Source organism: Triplophysa dalaica, chromosome 7 (genome assembly GCF_015846415.1).
Source record: "Triplophysa dalaica isolate WHDGS20190420 chromosome 7, ASM1584641v1, whole genome shotgun sequence".
Classification (NCBI taxonomy): domain Eukaryota; kingdom Metazoa; phylum Chordata; class Actinopteri; order Cypriniformes; family Nemacheilidae; genus Triplophysa; species Triplophysa dalaica.
The window spans coordinates 20,553,741-20,577,018 of NC_079548.1; the positions used below are offsets into that span (position 1 = coordinate 20,553,741).

The window sequence follows — 23,278 nt, forward strand, 5'->3', positions numbered from 1 at the left end:
AATTTGACTCCTTGAATTACACATAGTAGTATTCTGTTTACGTCTTGAATGTTATCCTGCCCTGAACCCCCAAGTACATTCTGTGACAAAACATGTGGACATTAAAATGTGCAAATCTGCAAATGTTCCCTATATGAGATGAATTGTATGCCCAAAGTATGTGGAAACTTGCTTTCAACATGTCCTTCCATTTTGTCTTGAATGAAAAAAATATGAATTTAGATGCAACCTTCCCAGATAGCACAATCCATCTGGCTTAAGTCTTTTTGACGTCTGCATTTCCATCTGCAAGACATCTGCGATACTTAGTTTGCTCATCTACAATACGTCTCGGAGATGTCTGAACGTCTGTAATACGTCTGCTAAAGATCTGGAGATCTGCTGCGTAAAAACATCTGATAAACATCTTAGAAAGAGCAGCATTACATCCATTCTAAATCATAAACATCTTACAGATGTCTTCTAGATGTCTACATGACGTCTGACAGCAGATATCTCCGAGACGTATTGCAGATGAGCAAACTATGTATTGCAGATGTCTTGCAGATATAAATGCAGACGTCAAATAGATGTAAGCCATATGTATGTGTGCTATCAGGCACACGTAAATTGACATCTATTTAATGTCTGAAAGACATCTGGCAGTTGCTGTTTGCTCATCTGCCCTTCATCTCTGAGACGTCTGCGGTCAAATGTCATATAGACCTCTAGAAGATGTCTGTAAGATGTGTATGATTTAGAATGGATGTACAACAGATCTTTCTAAGATGTTTAGTAGATATTTTTACACAGCAGATGTTTTCCATATCTTCAGATCATCTTACTATCTGGGAACCACATGGTGTATATTGGTTAGCTACAAAGCTAAAAAACAAATGTGTGCGTGACCAATGAGGAGCATTTTATTTAGTTTGTGATTGTCTTTAGCAAATGCATAATGCCCAACAAATAGTTCATGTACATTAAAATATGAAAATGTCCTGAAGATCTTGACTTCTAAGATAAGCAAAAAATCATTGTGTTATTAATGATTGTTGTTGTGAAGTGTTTACAATATGTTCTGAGCCCTGCACATATACCAACACAGTCTCACACAGGAATTGGTGACATTGTCACAAAATGTAATCTATTGATTCGTGTTCATTGGTCCGAACAACTTTTTTTCGTGTCACCCAGCATGACGTTCAATCTAACATGTATGCCGTATCCTTCATATGTAATTTATATCAATGCAATCTGATATGAATTCTTAGGCTTACGAGGTAGCTCATTCAGGTGAACTCCTACTATCTCAATTGTACTTTTTGTTATGTTTTGACTTTGCCCCGTGATGTTAGGTTTAGAGGCGAGGTTAAGGTGGGCCCTCATCGTTGCTTTGCAACATCTTGAAATTTGTGTGTTTAAGCAAAATGTGATTTTAGGGCTTGAGGTGAGGTAAAGTGTTGGTTAGCCATCTCCTTAAATATGTACGCCTTCCTTTTATATTATATAAATGAACTGTATATACAGATACGGTCTGTGTATTTAAAGTCGTGCTGAGTGACACGAAAAAAAGATTGTGCTGACTGACACGAAAAAGGGAGAAATTTGTCTCCATGGACACGAATCAATAGCCTCTAAATGTTGTTCCTATGCCACGAACTGCCTTGAGACTGTGTTGCATACAGTGTTGGGTAAGTTACTCTGAAAAAGTAATGAATTAGTAGTAGTTACTCATTGAATATTCAATAGTGTAATTAGATTAATGTCCAAATTACTCTGTCCAAAAAGTATTAAGTTACTCATTACTCATTACTTTCTATATCCTACATCAACCTTGATTAGTTAAGTGATTCAAGGATAGACATGAAATAATATAATAATTAATAATAAATAATATTATTAACTGACCAAAGTATTACAAATGTGAGAATTATACATTAAATCACAGATTTTAAAGTAAAACTTTGAATTTTGATGTCAATTACACTATTGCACACGCATATATTTCACAAAGTATTTAGTTTAATTACATCAAAAGTAACTGTAATTAAATTACAGAAAACATATGAGTAATCCCTTACATTACTTTTTCAAGGGAAAAGTAATTAAATTACAGTAACTAATTACTTAGTAACTAATTTCACCCAACACGGGTTGCATATACACTTTGCATACATATGAAGCTAAAACGTAGCATGCTGTGGTAAAAATAGATTTATTTTCTCACTGCACAGAAATACTTGTGTCCAGCTCCACTGAAGTTGAAAAAACAAGTACTTTTTGCACTCATTTTAACCCATTCATCATAAAAAACAAATAACAGATGTTTATGCCTGATACATAATACCAGTACATAAGGGCTGAATAAAACTCAACCACTGATGTATGAAAAATAATTACATAAGTTAAGAAGTTTCTCTTTTTTGTAATTCTTGTAAAGTATTAACTGATTTAACCAGACACACCATCGAAGATCATATCCATACTGAAAAGGCCCTCAGTTTTATACATTAATATGAAAGACATAGAAGTTTGTGTAACTGCCTCGCAGGAACATTTGAAAGCTTTCCCTCAATTTATCTCCTTAGGACCTCATATTCCTATGATCAACAAGTACAATCATCCCTCAGAATTACAATACAGAGGTACAGAGTTTTAAGTACTGCTGTAAAATAATTACAATTCCAGACATATTTTTCAAAAACCTTTGTGTGTAATGCTGAAGACGAGCGTTATATTGCATTTAATGATGTTAAAAGTACAGCTGGTGTCATTAAGATCAATGCCGGGGCATTTTTCAGCCATAATTGACATGTTGCTTTGCTTAATGTTTATTGATCCAGCAAAAGTGGCTTCAGATGAGACTCAATACTGACCCTTTAAAAATGACATCATTGAAAAAACAAAGTACGGCATGTCGGTATCTGTGTAAAACTGATACAATCTTACTAGAAAATGTTTATTAAACTGAATAATCATAATGTTTTCTGTGTGCTGGATGAATTGACTCATCATCATATACCCGTAACTAGTTTCATTGTGCTTTTATGCAGTGCTCAAATATGGGGGTCCCCAGCATGACATCATGCCCGCATTACAAGTCATATAAAATATAGACTTATTTATTGTAAATAATTCATTCACATTATATGCAGTATATTGATGATTTTGTCATTTTTATAATTTTTAAATATCTTAAGGACCTCCTAAGTCTATTTTTTTACCCTAATGGGGGTCCATGACCACCCCAGCCACCCTCAATTCGAGCACTGCTTTTATGTGAAACCCCATTATAGTCCTGTGCCACACATTGTTTTCTCTGAAAATACAAAACGAAGATACAAAGATAACAGATTCAACTGGAATGTGGTACAAACGTACAGTATGTACAACAACTGATAGGCAGCCAAGTGAGTATATTACTTTCAAATAAATTATTATAAAATAGACTTCTAAACATTTTACAATGAATTATCTCCTAAAGAAGTGTTCTCAAAAATATCTCAGTCCCAGCCAAAATCATGTCCAGTCATATGGTAAATTTTTTTGTTAAATGGCTTATAAAAGTCTCGCAGTCTTTGAATCACATCCGGATGGATGTTTGGGTGCGTGCGGCCTTTTGTTTTGCCCAGGCAGTGCGGCTTGCTGTTGCTCTCGGGTCTTTTGAGGCAGGGAAAGCCCTTGGCAGGGTTAAAGTGAAAGTGTTTGCGCGTGACCACCCTCCTCAGGCCCAGAAAGTGTTGCACCCGGGCCATCTCGCCGGCGGGGTCGCTGATCAGCCTCTCGCCGCTCACAAACAAGAACTGGTCCAAGGGGAAAAACTGCAGCCACTGCTCCAGATGTCTGGCGTACATGCCGATCTGAACGGCGCTCCATGAGGTGTCTATTAAATTTGCTGTGATGTTCTTAAAAGTCAGACACTCAAAAGAGGGGATGTCAGGTTTCTTTGAGCTAGTCTGCGTGTAATCTGAAATCGCCCGGGTTACGGGGTCTCGGACCACAACTATCAGCTTGGTGTCTTTAGACATGGCGTAGATCCGGCCCGGCACCTCCTTGGTTACAAAGTAGCTGGGTGTCTTCTCCATGGTCAGCTGACCCGCCAATGTTTTCGGCATTAGTTCCCTAGGAGCAGAGAGGCACAAGAGGGTAAGTACTGAAGAAACCTTCATACATAAGATATGAAAAACAGCAGGATGATCATGCTATACACACACATCTTTTGTTGTTATTGGAGCAAAACCGCTCTCTGTCTCAAAGAGATACAGCAGGTGGTGGTCATGAATCGTTCACAGACCACTGGACACATATCGCACAAAAGAATGTCATGCCGTTTAGATTTATGCAATTGTCAGATGCTTTTGTGCACAAGGAACATCAGTGCGTTAAAAGTATAAACGTTTATGAGTTAGTACGTTTGAAACACTAAATCAAATCTGTGCTTTACAGTTAAAGTGATGAACACTCTATTACAAAAAAGGTGCTTTAAATGGTTCTTCGATGCCACAGATGAACCTTTTTTGTCTAAAGGGTCCCATATTTTTTTTTTGACTTCTGAAGAACCTTTCTGTTTCACAAAACAGAATCTGTTCTTTAGATTATGAAGAGCTGGTTGAAGGGATTGACTGAATTGTTCTTTGTGGAACCAAAAATGGTTCTTCTATGGCATCGCTGTGAAGAACCTTTTAAGCACCTTTATTACTGTGTGACATAGCATGTGTATGTTACTCTTTATCATCAAAGTTATATTTAGTGCACAGAAGGCATCCATCCCTTTACAGTCTTTTAATCCCTTTTACAGACTTGAAATAATCCTTCAATTACAATCTCTCAATACAGAACATGGGTTGACTCAGACAACAGCTTGAAAGCAGACAGAAATGATACAGCGTTCTTTCTTTTCCTTAATGTTTACTATTTTTCCAGCTAAATTTGTGTGGATGTAATAAAATCTAAACGTGTGATGACCAGTATCAGGCAATCTGTTATAATTGGCAAATTAGGCTTTTAGCTCAGGTGGAACGGCTGAAATAGGTCAAGAGGGGTTTATACGAGACCAGGCACTTGCTTATGTTATGGTGAGAACCAACTCAAGGTCAATTCTGTGTCAAAATGTACATGGTCATGTTAGGACAACCAGGATTCTTATCATGAGGATCCTTGCTTTGAAATAAAACAGCTCGGTGAAACTCGAAACATTCTTCGGAATCTAATAAAACCGAGTTGTTTATGTTTCCTCAACTTTCTGATGTCAGACAGAATAATATAACACATGAAAGCTCACATTTACATATGATTTCCATTCAGTACTCAGATAATTTTAGAAACAAAGGACAAAGGAGTATTTAAAAAAAGAGCCTTGTCATTTCACTTTGATTGTCACAGATTGTGCCGCATATTTCAGATCCTAATGCTTTGTGAACCTGTCACAATTTAACTCAAAACTTGCACAGAGACTCTATAATAAAGGACAAAAGTAAAACAGCAGCTTAAAGGGACAGTTCACCCAAGAATTAAAATTCTGTCATCATTTAGCCTTTACTTGTTCTAAATTTCTTTGATGTTTGGACGAATGCTTGTAGCCACACAGTTCTTGGCCTCCATTGACTACCATGGTAGGAAGAATGTCAATGGTGGTCAAAAGGGCCCCAGAACTGTTTTCTTTCCTAGATTCTTCAAAATATCTTCTCCTGTGTTCAACAGAACGACGGTGGCCAAGAACCGTTTGGTTACAAGCATTCTTTAAAATGTTTTTCTCTGTGTTCATCAGAACAAAGACATTTATACAGATTCGAAACAAATTGAGGGCGTGTAAATGATGACAGAAATTTCTTTTTTGGGTGAAGTGTAGTAAAATTTTAAAATTCGCCTAAATGCACAGCAGAGAAAAGTAATGTTTCATTCTAAAGGTCACTGAAATGGTCGAGGAAACGTCATAAAACCAATTTTAACCTTTAACAAAATTAACTAATATTATAAAAGATCTCTTTGAATTCTTAAACATGATTTATGATCATTTAGCTACTCGAAGACTGTTTAAACGTCAACTATTCTGCCTGAAACAACAATCGGTTTATTACAAGTCTATGTTTACCTCAGAGTTTTGACAGTGACTGATGTTTCAAAATAAAATTAGCCGCGAGGCAGAGGGTGGAGAAAACATTACCGTAATGATTACTTCAGCTAATGGGGTATTTCTATGTATATATAGACATTACATAGCACTGAATGTTGTCTTAACCTCTCCTTCACGACAAAGTTTAATAGATATTATCTATGCAATTACTGGAAAGGGAGGGGAGGGGTGGAACGGTTTTGAATGAGGAAAAGAGGAAGGCAGATGAAAGCAGCTTTGGTTCCTCTGTGTATTGAAGAGTCTAGGGATGAGAGCTGAGCCTGTCAGGGGGATTGCTATGGGCTCAGCTCATTAACCACCTAGCACAATAAAAAAAGCCTGTGGTGCATCTTATGTAATCTTAGAAACCTCTCTCTCACTATTTCTCTCCGGACCCTCATCGTTAAAATGGGCTGTGAAAAAAACATAAACCTAATGAGAAAGAGACGCATGTGAGGGGAGAATCGGGGCAATTATGTCCACAGTCCCTTAAACACACAAGCAGAGAGCCTTGTAAGCTTTTCACGGCGGCCCAGGGGGAAACTAAACTCAAGTGATCAAACTTTCCACCTGGTTCCCCCGCAAAACAAACCTACGACAGGAGTGCATGCATTATTCATCCGAGCAGACAGATGCTAACACGTGTCTGGTGTAAGAATCAAGAGAGAAATGTAGCTTTGAGATTTGTTCTTTCGGACTGTGGAACTGTCTGGGCTGTTCATACATCTCCATCCAGCACTAACTGAGGAACTGAAGGAGAAACTACACTTAAGTGAAGAAAATTGCACATCAGGTTAAACCAAAGGGAGTGCAACAAGATTTTTGTGTACTTGCATGTGCGAAACATTCATGTTTTCATTTAAGAAGACACTTTTTTAAAGCGACTTTTTCTAAAGCGATCAAATTCGCTGCTATGGCGCTGCTTACAGGGATCATATGGCGGAAATATGTGTCTTTGGTGTGTTAATGCCTCGTGTAACCACAACCCCACAAATCTACGTCAGTTCGTGGAATGACTTGATTAAGACCGCCCAAATGTATATGCAAGTAAGGTGGGCGGTCTTGTAAGGCGTTACATTTCCGTGCAGTATTCGACCAATCACTATGCACTAGTGACCTGGCCAATTATAGCGCACGTCGCTTTTCCGAGCGATGAGCTTTGTAAAATATCAGCGCATTACAGAGAGGCGGAGCAAAGAGGAGATACAAACATGCACGGTGTGTGTGGAAATTCAGCGTTTTTTAGCCTTAAATCGTGTATACACATTGTATTACATCTAAAGCAAGCAATAATATTCGTTTTAGCCGAGTCAAATGACCCCTTTAATTTTTTGGTGGTTGATTGTTGTTTCGTTAAAAGTCTACCTCTCAAATATTTTGTCATCATTTATTCATCCTCAGGTTATTCAAAATGTATATGAATATATTTTGAGAAATGTCTTAGTGTTCATAAAGTGGAGGGCAATAGAGGCCATTGTTCTTCAAAATATTTTCTTTTCTTCTGCAGGTTTGAAATGACATGATGGTGAGTAAATGATAAAAGAAATTTTGGGGTGAACTATCACTTTAAATCTTGAAGAACCGTTCATGTTCATGTAAAAAGTGGCGGATTTTATGCTTAAAGGGGTCATGTGACACGGCTAAAAAGAATATTATCATTTGTTTTAGATGTAATGCAATGTGTATACACGGTTTAAACATACGTGCATGTATGTATCTCCTCTTTGCCCCGCCCCTCTGAAACACGCAGATTCTTAACAGAGCTCATCGCTCTGAAAGCGAGGTGTGCTATGATTGGCCAGTTAACCAGTGCGTAGTGATTGGTCGAATACTGCAAGCGTGTGACGGAAAAGTAACGCCTCTTACGATATTTGGAACATCAAGTTCCAAAGCAATTGTACTGACAGGTAGCCCACCTTACTTGCGTATACATTTGGGCGGTCTTAGTCAAATCATATCACTAACTGGCGTAGATTTGTGGGGGTGTGGTTACTCGAGGCGTTTCAGGCAGGTTTGTGTGAGCATTGACTTTTAGATAGAACACATCTTTTGTTCCGACACTTACATTTTTGCAATTTTACCTGTCTAATCTATGCATGGGCAACTTATAACACAGATAAGACACAGAAAAGACGTATTCGCACAATATGACACCTTTAAAAGTTGAATACAGAGGGTTGAAGATATGTTTCCTCAGCAAACACCACTATTAAATGGGGATTTTATCAAGCAACGATGACATTAAAGAGGTGCAACCTGACAGTCTAACTTCATAAAGTCTTTAACCGGCTACAATTTAGGATAAAGCTGCCCTGCTATGAAAGAGAAAAGTAATCACAGTCAGGGTTAAATTAGAGAGCCTGCTGTGTTAGATGGCTGTTATTATGCTGTGTTTTGTCTAGAGGGAAGTGAGCTGTGTCTCCTCTTGAGCATTTTTTTGAAGAGCTCTCTGTAAACCAGTGTTTATATGATCTGCTATCAGGTAGCGTGTTCAAAGGCTGGTGTTTGTGACTTTAAAGTCTCTGACTGTTTGAAGTTCCCTCAGGATAGTTTAACATGCTAAGAAGGCAGTCAAAGAAAAGCATTTGCAGGAGGGAACGGCGCTGTTTAATGAGTTATTGTTCAGTGAGTTTCTCTGCTTTCTCAGATTAACGGCAGAACACCTACTGTAGGTGCTGAGATCTCCAGTTGATGTGTGTTTTCATCCGGAAGAATGCTCATCTGCTGTACGTTAAACATTTACCAAACAATTTTGTCAGGTGTTAGAACAACAGCAGATGTTTTTGACATCTAAGATTTTAAATGTATATGTAAATTAGCTTTTTTCAAGATGTTCACAAGATGTCTGGACACAAATATGACACTGTGAAGTTGGACACAGTTTCACACAGAGACCACTACCCTTATATCAAATATCTTAATAATTAACATTTTTTTAAGAATGAGTGTCTCTCAAATCTACAGTATGCCTTACTTGTACATATTACAGACATTTTTTCCATGTTGCAACGTTTTAAACATGAAGGTTGGTGTTTGGAGAGGACTGGGTTTGACACATCTGTAGGCGTACCTCTGAAAACTTTAATTTCACCTCATTTCATCGACAATGGTGTAAAGGGTGATGGTATGCAGCCACTTCAAAAATCTGTCAGAGTTTCTGTCAACACGTTCCAGACCTGCATCAAAGCACAAGGTATTGGACTGTGGGTCCTTTCATGACTCTGATCATTTGTGTGAAACTCCCCAGCATGAACTCAAAGCTTTTCTCTCAGCAGATAAAAAAATTAGAGAAAATAATCATTTTTGTTCATCCGTTCTTGAAGCTACCTGGGTTTTGGGTTGCCCTCTCCTGCCCTTGTTAACATTCAGAGAGATGAATGATCATAAAACATCAGCCTGAATTGAACTATGAGATGTGGACATTCAGTGATCTTTCTGTACTGAGGGACGCACATAAAAGTGTGAATGGTTAGGTTTATTCAAAAATGCAATGTTTGAGCATTCGGTGGCGGAAACGACATCTAAAGATAAAGACTCACAAACTGTTTCTGTGGCGTATTGGTAGATCACTGCATATAGTGCAAGGGTCATGCATAAGATTCCCAGGAAGCACACACAAACTGACCACAATGAAGCTTGAATAAATAGTAAACTCTTTACAAAGGTACTTCCAAAGGGTCTTTGATGCCATAGAAGAACCTTTTGCTTCCATAAAGAACCTTTAACATCTGAAGAACCTTTCTGCAGTAAGTGGTGGTATTTGGTTTCCCAAATTCTTCAAAATACACTGCCTGTCCAAAAAAAAAAAATCACACACTAATATTTGGGAGGGACCCCTGAGCCAATCCATGTCTCATGCTCCCTGAACCACTCTTTCACAATTTTAGCCCGGTGAGTCCTGGCATTGTCATATTGGAATATGCCCGTGCCATCAGCGAAGAAAAAACCCATTGATGGAATAACCTGGTCATTCAGTTTATTCAGGTAGTCGCTGACCTCATTCTTTGGGCGTTTATGAACCTATACCTCCAATCCAATGGGAGGCTCTTACCTACTTGCTTAGTTAAATACAGGTGGTAACCTTTTTTTGGATTGGCAGTGCACCTTCTTTTGTGTTCAGCAGAACAAAAAAAATGTATATAGGTTTGGCACAACTAAAGGGTGAGAAAATGATAACAGAATTTCAATTTTCAATTTCATCACCAAACAAAACATCAACATCTACCCAGAGTAAAAAGTTACGAGTGTGTTTTTTAAGAATCCCCTCGCTCTGTTCCACTCAAAGCTTTTTTCAGAGAGATCCTGCTGCGATTCTCAAAAAGACTTTCACCCCCTGAGCATATTTGCATACAAAGTGAAGAAAGGAACAACACAATTCATTCTAATTGCCTGCTCTTTCTCACTGGGGTTAATGCAGAACCTCAGGGGTCCCAGAGATCCCCTTTAAAACATTCAGCATCACACTCAATAGACTCACTTTCAATTTACTGCAAGCATCTGCCATCCACAAACAAAACACTGCCTTCAGCTCTATCAAACTAGTCAATGAAATAAACAAAACAATTTCTCCCGAAAATTCTTGACTAGACATTATTTCTGTTAAAAATACTGTCCTCTCAGAGAGACAGCTGTTAATACTTTAAAATAAATCTTCATCACAAGTAAACGGAATAAAGTGTATTATAGTGTTGTATATAAAGGCCTTACAAAGTTTCATTTGGACAAGTACCGTGGCAATACCATGGTGTTGTTTACAGAAAATTATAAATATTTATATAAAAATATATTAAAACTATAACATGGTTTCTGACAAGCTACTATGGTTCTGCCATCTCATATCATGAGTCACGACTAAATCATAGGGTTTGCTCAGAAAAGAAATCAGATGTTAAAATATTTTCTAAATACGGATCAAACCATTAATATCAACAAATGAATGGCCTATCCAACAATGCTCAATGAATACATCATCCTCGGTTTCCTTCGATGGCTTTGTGTTTCAAGTCAAGCTTCATGTACAGTTATAGAGGCCTGCTGTGCTCAGTCACACTGCTGAACACCTCCTACAGGGAGCATGGACGCCTCCTCTGTGTTGGGCTAACAGTGGAGCACAGCTCAATACCTCCATAGGAGATCTGGCCACCTGGCTACATGCTCCTCTCTCCAGGATTCTGCTTCACAATTAGTCTGCCGAGATCCCTGGATAAATCAGCTCATCCTGCTCTTTGCTTCCCCCTAGTAGTCCCACTGTGCTTGAGTGAAGGAACCTCTGATTCCTCCATAGAAAGAAAGTCTATATCAGCTTGAACAATTGAGAAGCTTAAGAGGAATCTTGATGCTTTAAGTTGCATCTATCTCAAAATGGTCAACAAACTAAAAACAACTTTGGATCATATGTATCAGAATGAAAATGTTTTTTTTTGTATTGCAAAAGCTTGTTTTAAAAGGTTAAACTTGAAAACATTCTTGATTAGACTTCCCTTATATGTGACCCTGGACAACAAAACCAGTCTTCAGGGTCAAATTTTCTAAATTGAGATTTTTACATCCCCTGAAAGCTGAAGAAATAAGCTCTCTATTGATATATGTTTTATTAGGATAGGACACTATCTGGCGGAACAACAACTGTTTACAAAGCCGGAATCTGAGTGTGCAAATAAAGCGAAATATTGAGAAAATCTTCTTTGAAGTTGTTAATCTGATGCACGGTAGCAGGCCATCTGCTCACAAAAAGAAAGTTTTTATACTTTTACGATAGGAAATTTATAAAACATCTTTGACAAAAAGAAAAATCTTTAGTTTTGACCCATACAATGTTCTTTTTGGCGATCACTAAAAATGTCCTGTGCTACTTAAGACTGGTTTTGATGTCCAGGGTCATATTTATATGTTTTAATCATTTTTTCAATTACACATTTTATAAAGCTATACATTTCAGCCCACATATGCTATTTCACGATACAGATGTTTAGTAAAATAATAAAAACACGATGAATCAAAGGTGAGGGTCAAACTAACCCCCACATGTTGATAATGTTGCACCTGACTTTAACAGGTGTTACACAACCAGAAAGCATAATATTTATTCAGTGTATGTTTGTCTTGATCCGTGTGTTTAGTTCACCATTCCCAAAGTCCTCTCCAGCTGCAAACACTTTATTTCCAAGTCTGACATTCTCGGCATCAATATGCCATGTCCAAGTAAAGTCATAGAAAGCCTCAGAGTCTTTGTGAATTTAAATGTTCTTAAATAGTTCATGGTCAAGATATTGCTTTTTGTGAGTGAAATTGATCAAACATATAAAAAATTACATTGGGTAGTCATATAAGCTAATAAATATAATTATACTGGCCAAATAAAACAAGGCTTTAGGACTTAATACAAGATAATGTTTTATATTACATGACAAAAAAAGTATGAAAGTGTAAGTAAAAAGGAATAAAAGAAATAACCAAAGACTATTGGTTTTCCTACATTTCCATAGTTGTAGTAGGCTACACATGAATGATCAGTCACCTAATTCCTGCATCATAACAGACGATTAATCAGCTTTAATCCTGACCGTGACGTCCAACACAAATATCAAATACAATGCTCTACTTCCACCCCGGGTTTAAACGTGGGGTCGATAAACTCACCTGTACCACTCGAGTCCTTTCTCATAGTTGCGATCAAAGAAGTGCGGTTCGGCTCCCACCGCCCGAATATCGGGATGAAGGCGCAGAAACTCCAGCAGCGCCCGCGTGCCTCCCTTCTTCACCCCTATAATAATCGCCTGGGGCAACTTTTTAGTCTCGGAGCCGTTCAGGGCACCTGTCAATCCCGAGTCTTCGTCGTAATTCGCCTCGCCTTTATTTTCCTCCCAGCCATCTCCTCTGCTCTCGGCGTCGCTCTCGTTATTCAACAAGCCCCTGGACTGGGTTTTGAAGAGCATCTCGAGCTCCTGGTTCTGGAGAGGTCTGGGTGGCGGTCTCCTCCCGCTCCTTTCATCTAACGTGAAAGCGGGCGTCGTGGAGCAGTAACCCACGCAGCAGTAGAGCATGTACACCCAGAGAGACAGCATGATGCAGAACACAAAAAGTTTATTTTTCACCTGCTGAGAAGAGTGAGAAAGCAGACTATATTCCATAGGACTCCTGAATGTATAATACCAATGTCCAACAGTGCATATTGGCAAAGAAACTTGTTCCTCCGCATAAATCCATGTAGCATGCAGGCATCTCCGCAAGAGAGGAGAGAAAAGCGGAATATATATATAAATATGCGAAAGAAAACGTGTTCACTTCATGTTGACGTCTCACGCAGTCCTGGAGATGTGGAAAGTCATAGCTGCCCGTCTTTGCGCATCACACCGCCGCCTCCCACTGGTAAATGTCATCTGAGTAAATGACGGGGCCCTGCACGGTATTTAAATGAGAGGGCGTGTGATTGGCAGCGGAAACGACCAATCAGAGCTTGAAGATTATAATCGCCGTGTCAATATACTTTTTTACATTTTCTTACGTTATTTCATATGCACGGATGCTTATGTGATTTTTCCTAAAAAACGTATTTTAATCAATTAAACCACATTCTACATTAATTCCTTAAAGTGTTAAAATTAATATATCTGTACAAATGTACTTAATGTGATGAAATATAGACTAATTAAATCAACTTTTTTGTCTAAAATATATTTCTTTTAACATGACTGACACAAACTCGGCTATTTAACATTACATTAATAAAAAAAAACGATTAAATGAGGTAGAAATTAAGAGTTGAGATAACTCTGTTTAAAAAATATATATATATAATCATGTTTTTATTGTTTTATTGTGTTAGCTAAAACAACACAACTGCAGTTTGATTGATATTAACTGGAATGCACAATACAAAAACATAATTTTTTGAAACGGATTGAACTGTTTATTTACACCTGTGACATTTTATATGTAAATTGTGGCATAACGGACTCATTTTAAATTAAAATGTACAGATTAAAAAAACACAAAGGTAAATCTCTTTTTTTCAAACTCTTTGCTCAATTAAATGAGATAATTTATGAATGAGACAATATTTAAAGTAAAGCAACCATTAATGCAATGAGATGCAACACAAATGAATAACAGGTTTTACTGCCTGTTTTTGAGAGCAGTCATCTTATACATTTAGGCATTTGGCAGACGCTTTCATCCAAAGTGACTTATAGAGGATTCCCAATAAAATAGTGCAGTTATGATTCTTGAAGATATTTGTACATCACCCACTGCTCATCTCTTGCTCTCCGCTATAAACATGTCACTCTGGTACAAAATGCTTTACGAGAATAACTGATGATATTCTAACATTGAGACAGTAGGCATATTGTTGAATTGTTGAATGAACACATCTGAACTTGATAATTGTGGTTTGGCCGCAGGTCAGGGGCTCTGGACCCCGGGCACCTTCAGCATTCTACAGGATTATCAGGACAGGATTACGCCAGAGCTGCCATGTCAATCTGAGTTTCAGCTGAACCACACAAGTACTGACCACTAATCCTTTTATCTCATCTGCCACACGATGTGCATGTGCGTCTGTGCATGTGAGATGAGACTATCTGAATTTCCTGCATTCACCAGAGTCTGAGAAACATTGTTGCTTCCTGTCAGGTCATTCCTCTATCTTAAGTGACATAAGAAACACTTGTTTCAACCTGCCTGATACAATGTTTTTTAACAATGAATGTAATGTCAGGACACTTTTCATTTCTTAAATGCAAAAATAAAAGTTTTGCTTTAGCACTCAGGGGCCGCTTAGTTACACAGTACCATTTTCAATGAAATATTGACAACTTTTTGTGTTTTAGCTGGGACGGTCTGAATATATAAACTTTTTGAAAACAATGCTTATTATTGTCTTTGTGTAAACTACAAAAACACGTGGATTGATTGGACAACATTGTCGTCTGTTCTCAAAACCTATTCAAATGCACTTTTCCGTTTCTAGTACATCTTTGTTGTGTAAATTTCCTCTAAAAAGCAAAAAACTAATTTGTTAGATTGTTAGTTTAATTTTCTTATTTGCATTCAGTTTTGCTTTTTCTGTGCCTTCAGAAACAATATCAGACCCGCACACCTGTCCCTGTCCCATGTTTCCTTTGTTTTTCATGTGCTTGTAATTCCATCACATGTGATGATTTTGATACAATTGAAAAAAGCGCACAAAGTCATAGAGAGATGAACAAAGGGCAAAAAGAGAAAAGTAATGTATTCTGTTCTTTCCGTGCGCCTCCCTTCGTTTTGATTGCCACTTCAAAGTAACTCGGGGACTAGAAGGGAGGGGACGCCATGGTGGGAACAAAAGACACCTGAGGGGTGGGAGTGCAAAGATCTAGACCGCAGAGCTCTACAGCATCCGGAAGAGCATATGGGCAGATCAGCCCGGCCCGTTCTGCTTCATGATGCACACACAACCTGCCTGTGTGTTCTCAGAGAGATTTAGTAGCTGTTCAGTTGACACATCAAAGGACTTACGGTCCTCAACATCTCCCTCGATGGAATATCTGTAACTGTACCGTGTTAACATGTGCTCCTCTGATCGTCATTAAATCAAACACTGAAACTGTTTCTGCATTCCTGTATTTGGTGGTTAGTCCTCTATTAAAATAATGTACTTGACATGCTTTGAGCTTTTAAAACTATTTTTGAATAGGAGAGCTTCAAACAAGTATTTTTTATATTTTTCGCATTTTTGTGATCCCACTTGCACCCACATACAGAAAAGTATGAGGTTGCAGCCATCACCCACTAACCTTTATCACAGAACACGAGCTCATATTGTACAAGTAAACATTTTCAGCATACTGACAATATTTAAAAGACTTTGTTTATTTAATTTCATCCTTTATGCCAACAAATGATCTCTGGATATCTAAATTAATTTTTATTTATTATCTTGTAGTTTGCACAAGTGAGTCACTCTAAAAACATTGAACAGCAGCTTGTGTCCTCATTAGCCGAGTCACTACAGGACACTAATGACAGCCTCATTAACTATGCAGAAAAGCAGATCAACACACCGCTCAGCCTCTTTAAGTTGTGTTCCAACGTCATTTGCTCGAGCTAAGAGTGTTTTAAATGTCTATAAATTCCAACAAGGCTGCTGAACTCTTGCTTATCTCCCCCTCTGAGGTCCAAGTCCGTTTGGATTTCGGGGCATTATCCTTAAGAGACAGCTTTATCCCGCTATTCTGTCCTTGTGTTGCCGTTGGCAAATGTTATAAAGCAAAAGGCCACTTAATCATTTAAGCTTAGATACTCTGGAGAAGGATTGTGTGCCGAGCGTCTCTGACCTCTGACTTCTGCCCGGTTGCTCATTCTCAGAGACTCCACGACAACTCTATCTGACTGCTGTCATTCCCATCTTTATCAACTTTCTTGCACAACACAATAATAGTCAATCATGCACAGAGACAATCATATTAGCCGCTAAAATGTTACATTTGTTCATTTAGTAATTTTTTTTCTCAGCATTTCAAATTTGGTGAGAATTAAACCTTTTTGAACATCAAAATAAAAGACCAACATTTATCTAGCGAAGGTAAAATGTTTGTAAATCTTTCAACATTTCCTTGATTTAACTCCAAACCATAAACTATAAATATAGGATTTTTTCAGGGTAGCCTGTTTTGTAGCCCAACCAAAAAAAAATCTGTGAACTTTTGAGTTTACCAAGGACCATCATCAGTCACAGTATCAGTTATAAAGACATCCAGATGTAATCCATCTACCCAATCTTACAGGGTTTATTTAGCAACACAGCCTGAATATGGACTCCAAAAGGGTCTAAAACTCATATTTTCATGCACTTTAGGGCTGAAAGTAAACACATTATTTAATGCAGGCATGTATATTTAAAGAGCATGTCTGGACAGCTTGATATTATTGGTTTAACATATTTTACCATAAAAGGAAAGCAAATATAATAGACGCGGGAAAGCTCCAAATGCAGGGATCATATTAGAGGTCATTGGTTCTGTAGTAACATTTTTCCCCTTAATTTTTTTTTTTTTTCACTAATGAGCTTTGATGATAAATTCCTTCATTAACAAATGTTATTCTGGACTAACAGCGATATGGAATAAGAAATACTGAATAATAATATTTCCTAAAGTAAATTTTTGGTAAAATCCCATATACTATAATGCTTTTGAACCTATATCGAACTATATATAGAATATTAATTTATAATACAATATTTATCATTTACTATAGATAATGTTAAAGAATACTGTAGAATACTTTAGTAGGCATACTATTCTTTACTAAAATACAATATACTACTGCTAACTATACACTGTAAAAATGTACGATTTTTCACGTATTACTGATAATATGGTAAAAATGGTCAAATCACAGAAAGGGACAGCACATTTACGAAAAAAAACCATGAAAAACAATTAATTTTGGGGGGAAAACTGACATTTTTACGGTTTATGTCTAGCACACAGTGAGGGTTGCACTTTTAAACTTTGCCGTAGTTTTTCCAGTAGGTTTCCCAGTAACTAAATATACTTCCAATTCGTACTGTTTTCAACTACTTGAATCAAAATGAAAACACGTTGACTTTTTTGAGATTCAAAATGAAAAAGAAGAGACTGGCATTAGCACAACAACACACAAAAAATGACATTCTTTCTAAGCATTTTTCTCTTGTTTTCTGTAAAAATATTTAAAACTTCCTAAATTACAATTCATTTAACAAGATAAGTGACACAAGATATTTAGTCTTGTTTTATGAAAGAAAAATATATAAACAAAATTATAAATTGAATCTGCAGTGTTACTGGCAAACATGCTGCGAAATTACAGCAAAGTTTTAAGGTATATTTCTGGTGCCTCAGCAGTTTTTTGACTAGATTTTTTAAGGTAATACAGAAGTACTATTAACGGCTTTTATGTGAATTTTATAATATCGTTGATTTGAAAAACCTCTAAGAAATGTTAAACTAATGAAATAAACCATGTACTGACAATTTCCACGAGGATGATTATAAACTTTCCTTGTGTTGCTTTAGAATAGATCAAATGAAATCCTTTCCTGAGCCGGAGATGCAATTGAGAAATAATTCTACAAAAAAGTTTTGACAAACTGATGGATCACGAGGTACAAGCGTCATGTTGATGTTGAGCAGCACATCTGGAAAAGTGGTTGCACTGCATTGAGCTCTTTGTTTCCTCACAGTTATGACTCATTGGCAACAATCATTATACTGGAATAATATTGTCCAAAATAACCAACATTGATATCTGGCAGCAGAATGAAGGTTCAATTCCAGTTCTTATGATTAGGTATGATTGCATTAATTATTCAAACTCTTCCAGAAGTCAGGTGAATTACATTATGCTTGTTTGATAAATTGAATCGATTCATAATTCCATTGCAAATATGGTCCAGTCTTCACCCTCTGTGTGTTTTTTTAATAGTCAGATTCTTCTATGCTTCTATGGTGAAGGACATTCTTCAAATAAAAGACCACCTTTAACTCTACCAGAGGCCAAGGTTGTCATTCTCTTTGATCTAGATGGAGATGAGAAACCTGTGTGGTCTCATAGCCACAAGCAAACTCCTTTTTTTCAAGTGCAAGTCCAAGAATGTCGAATGAAGACATTTGATTAAAGACATCCGTCATTGATTTCTTTTGCAGTGATATTAGACTCAATTTGCAGCGGTCTGTTTAGCGGTCGCCCCTGCAGACGTATCATTCCAAAGCTGGTCACTGTCGGCTAACCGTACGTCCCCTTAGACCCGGAAAAGGAGAGAAAAGATGAGTAATTACAGACTGCAGCCCTATCTAAATGGAGTTCAATCAGAGGCTGAGGGAAACAAGGTCATCCATTAAAACAACACAACTAAAGCCACAGCCTGCATTCCTCACGACAAATTTCAGCAAGAATGAAGGCAGATTATTACTGGGTGTCCAAGGGCCTTGCAACAGGAGACCTGTCATCGTGAGGTTTTCAAAAGGATGCTTTAAGAAGGTACACAGCACATCCGTGTTATTGTGTTAGGTGATGTTGTGGTGTAGCAGAAATTCAAAAACACTACTTAGAATCAGAAATGAGCTTTTTGTACACAAACATAAATAAGAGAAATATAGACGTCTTTAAAGTGCACTTTAACTCATTTTAATACACATAAAAAATGTGTTTACAAGTGTTTCCCTGAAGGATTCAGTAATTTTGCATTTTACCATCAACATAACCTAGTTTTCAACAACAACAGAAAGCCTTACTGTGGAACAATGCTTTCACTATTGTAAGAATTTTTAAACATTTCGTGATAGAAAAATGCCCTAGATTTGAACCCGTACCAGTGCATGATGACTTCATTTCACTTCAGTACATAGCTCTTGCAAATGCCTTCAGAAGACTTTTACTCCTACACGTATACTTAAGGAGCATTTTTATTATGCTTGTATGGTTTATCTACAAACATCTCAAATAAAAAGCATCATTGAAAGTACAATAAATTAAAACTAGCAAATAATGATCTTTTTATCTAAACTACCGATCAGGAATGTACTGAAAAACCACAGAATCACTTCATTTATCTTTCAGTCATCCGATGTAAACACCTCTTTAATCTGTCAACCAAAAAGCATTGGATGTCTGGCACCCATCACTGATACCACAGTAAATCTGCTCTCCAAATGTCCTTTGTGGTTTAATGAATAGTCTCAGTTAATGTTGTCATGAAATGACTGAACAAAGAAGCCTTTACTCAGGTTATCGTTTGTTCAACTCTGTGTCAACACGACTGTAGTGTTTTCTTTTCCAGGACAGCTGCTGTATGCCACTGTTTTACACTACACACACACACATACACGCATGTTGGGTTTCCATGTTTTATGGGGACATTCCATGGACGCAATGGATTTATAATGTACAAACAGTAGATCATGTTCCCTGACCCTACAATCACACAAAAAAATCTCTTTTAGATTTTCAAAAAAGTTCATCCTGTATGATTTATAAACTTGACCAAAAATTGTCCCCACAAGGACAAGGATTTTTGATATTGCCATCTTTGTGGGGACATTTTGGTTTACCAGGTACACACATACAGACACCACTGGTCACTGTTCTTTAGGTATATGCTTCACACTAATGTAAGAAGAGATTTAGCTGCATGGGTGGGCCATGCCTAAGGATAGTAGCTGTCACATACAGATGTTGACAGCCCAGGACTATGTTAAATCGCTTCAAAAGAGGTCTGAGTGGGAAAGGTGTAAAACCTCAGATAAACCCCCTGTAACAGACAAATCTTAAGGTAATGATAACAGCTCTATTTGTCTGGGTATTCAAATTTGCACTACGGTAAACCAATTAAGAAATAAACCCAAAAAAAAAAATGTATTTGATTTTGCACATTTGCTTCTTGGTTCTTTACTGTTCATAATACACAGACTTACTGACTTAGGTGTTTACTTTAAATAAAAATATCTGCAATTGTTGGCACCTATTTATATTGTACAAATTACTTCAAATAAATGCTCATTCCCCCTTTCACCCCTATTAAATTGTCTTTGGTAATATGCATGTTTTTTGGAGGATATTTGTAATTGTGCCCCAATTGTTTCACTGTATCACAACGCTTAATAGTTTACCCAAAAATGAAAATTCTGTCATCATATACTCACCTTTGAGTTGTTCCAAATCTGTATAAATTTCATTGTTCTGATGAACACAGAGAAATATATTTGGAAGAACGCTTATAACCAGACAGATTTTGCCCCCCATTGACTCCCATCGTAGAAAAAAAATGACAATGGTAGTCCTACATTCTACAAAATGTCTTCCTTTGTGTTCAACAGAACATTTTTTTATATATTTCCTACAATAGGAGTCAATGGGGGGCAAGAACTGTTTGGTTACAAGCATTCTACCAAATATCTTTCTCTGTGTTTATCAGAACGAAGAAATTGAAACATATTTTGAGCAACTAGAAGGCGAGTAAATTATAACCGAATTCTCATTTTGGGGGGAACTATCCCCTTAAAGCTAAGCGGTGTTTTAAAGGTAAAACCGAAATATATTATATAAAGTTGAGGAAGTTTATTTTTAGTGAGCTGTTGCTTTAAAAATGACTTTTGATGTGGTGTAATGTAATAAAAAAATGCTTATTCAGTCATAATAAATAGCATTAGTGATTTGTACATTTGGAAGTTACCTGTCAAAATCTTTTCACAATGTAATATGTATATAAATTAGATTTAGAGCTGTTTTAAACCTTGTCCTGAGGGCCTGATTGGTCAAGTAAACCTATTTTCATTCCTTTATTTTTCTCTTTTTATCTCCACAGACAGTGTGTTCACTGCGAGCAGACAAATCAGTAAAAAAATGGCGTCTGGGGTCAGGCTAAGAGCAGCACTGTCTTATCAAGTCCATCACCTTGCCCTGCATTTAGCTGTGAAGATAGCCATCATTATCTGTCACCCAATCCTTCTAGAAACAACATTTCCAGTTTGGACTTGCAAATTTGTAGCCCGTCTTATGTCACAGCGTTTTCATTAGCCACGGTGTGAGGGATAGTTATGGCTATCTTTAAAAACTAAACTGATGGTGTAGAAGAGCATTATGATCCCTGTAGTTTTGTTTAAAGTCATTTGCCAGACATGTTGATAATAAGCTTGGCCCCTTTAGCACCTCAGTTGAAGAGCACATTTGTGAAAACATTCTTAATTGGTGGTAGGTTCAAACACAAGTCCATCACAATAGATGGTAAAATGACACTCTTTCTGAAGACCATTTGGTCTTGGCTAATCGCACATGTCCTATGAACCTTTCCTGTAGACAGTGGGAGTGTCCAACTGCAGGTCACGACCTGGACTTGATATCTTCAACAACAACTGTGCCCGTTAGCTTCGGTTAGCTTTGTTCTTAACCAGCGTTAACAGAAACTAAAGGATATCAGATGACAACATTAGAATCACATAAAAGCTACATCCTACAGTGCTGATGTGATTTATCTTCGAAAGTACAGGAGCCTTATTAAAAAGCTCACCATCAAAGCCTTTCTCTGACAGTGTTGGTAGTACACTACATTCCAGTCAACTTGGAAAGGAATTGGAAACTTGGAAAACTGCAATGGCTAAATTCATCAGAAAATTTAGAAATTGGATTTTGTGTGATTAAACATTTGTATTTGTCCAAGATAACGGTACATGCGGAGCCGACAGACGGGAAGGCAGTGCCCTGACACGAGTTCGAATACTATGCCGATCCTGGAACCCGCTCTACACCCTCAAGCAATAATTAATGCGGCTCAGTAAATATCACAAAAGTAAACAGTACTATTGACTTAATAAAATCTTTTAAAATCATTTAACTGACTTTTTTCAGTGAGACAAAGTAAATAAATTATTAAAATTCTAACAGTGAATTCCTTTACATATGAAGAGTTTGTTTCCAAAATGAGATAACTTAAAATCATGTTTTTCGTTGTGTTTTATTGTGTTAGTTAGCTGTATTTTTTGAGTTATTGTGGCTTGAATCAAAACAAACCAACTGCAGTTTGATTAATATTAATAAGAATGCACAATAAAAAACATGATTTAAAAATACACTAACTTTGATGTAATTTAATATTTTTTGGTGAATTCTAATATACATATTTGAGTTTCTCACATTTACTTTTTATACTGACATTTACACAATTCAAACTGAATATGTTATTGACAGCTTTAAAATGTACTACATTTTTTGAGTGTAAATTGTTTCACTCTTAATTTTTTCCTCTCTTCTGTCTGGTCAAAATGAAGGCATCAAATAACAGAACTTTAAAAAAAACTTAATGGCACCCAGGAAATTCATTCTTCAGGAAATAATTCTTTAATGGCATAGTTTTTCTTAAGTAAACAACGTTACACGTTTTTAATACTGTAAATACCTAAAACATTAATTAAAAATACATTTTTCACAGGCAGAGTTACACAAACACACATACACTCACCTTAAGGATTATTAGGAACACCTGTTCAATTTCTCATTAATGCAATTATGGTGGTGGTGTAATGGTGTGGGGGATGTTTTCTTGGCACACTTTAGGCCCCTTAGTGCCAATTGGGCATCGTTTAAATGCCACGGCCTACCTGAGCATTGTTTCTGACCATGTCCATCCCTTTATGACCACCATGTACTCATCCTCTGATGGCTACT

The 23,278-nt window shown here is 37.1% G+C and overlaps 1 protein-coding gene across 1 annotated transcript; it reads right to left on the reverse strand.

Moving 5' to 3' along the window:
- Window positions 1-2,178: 2,178 nt before the first annotated feature.
- hs3st3b1a (heparan sulfate (glucosamine) 3-O-sulfotransferase 3B1a) lies at window positions 2,179-13,454 on the reverse strand. Its single transcript, XM_056752748.1, has 2 exons — window positions 12,734-13,454; window positions 2,179-4,104 (listed from the first exon to the last, which is right to left on the reverse strand). Exons 1-2 carry the CDS (start codon window positions 13,222-13,224, stop codon window positions 3,486-3,488), a joined length of 1,110 nt encoding a protein of 369 aa, XP_056608726.1. The 5' UTR covers window positions 13,225-13,454; the 3' UTR covers window positions 2,179-3,485.
- Between the last annotated feature and the right edge of the window lie 9,824 nt (window positions 13,455-23,278).

Coding starts and splice junctions, on each gene's coding strand:
- hs3st3b1a (XM_056752748.1), bottom strand. CDS start 13,224: ATGGAATATAGTCTGCTTTCTCACTCTTCTCAGCAGGTGAAAAATAAA. Junction 4,105..12,733: donor AAAGGACTCGAGTGGTACAG/GTGAGTTTATCG, acceptor CTCTGCTCCTAG/GGAACTAATGCCGAAAACAT.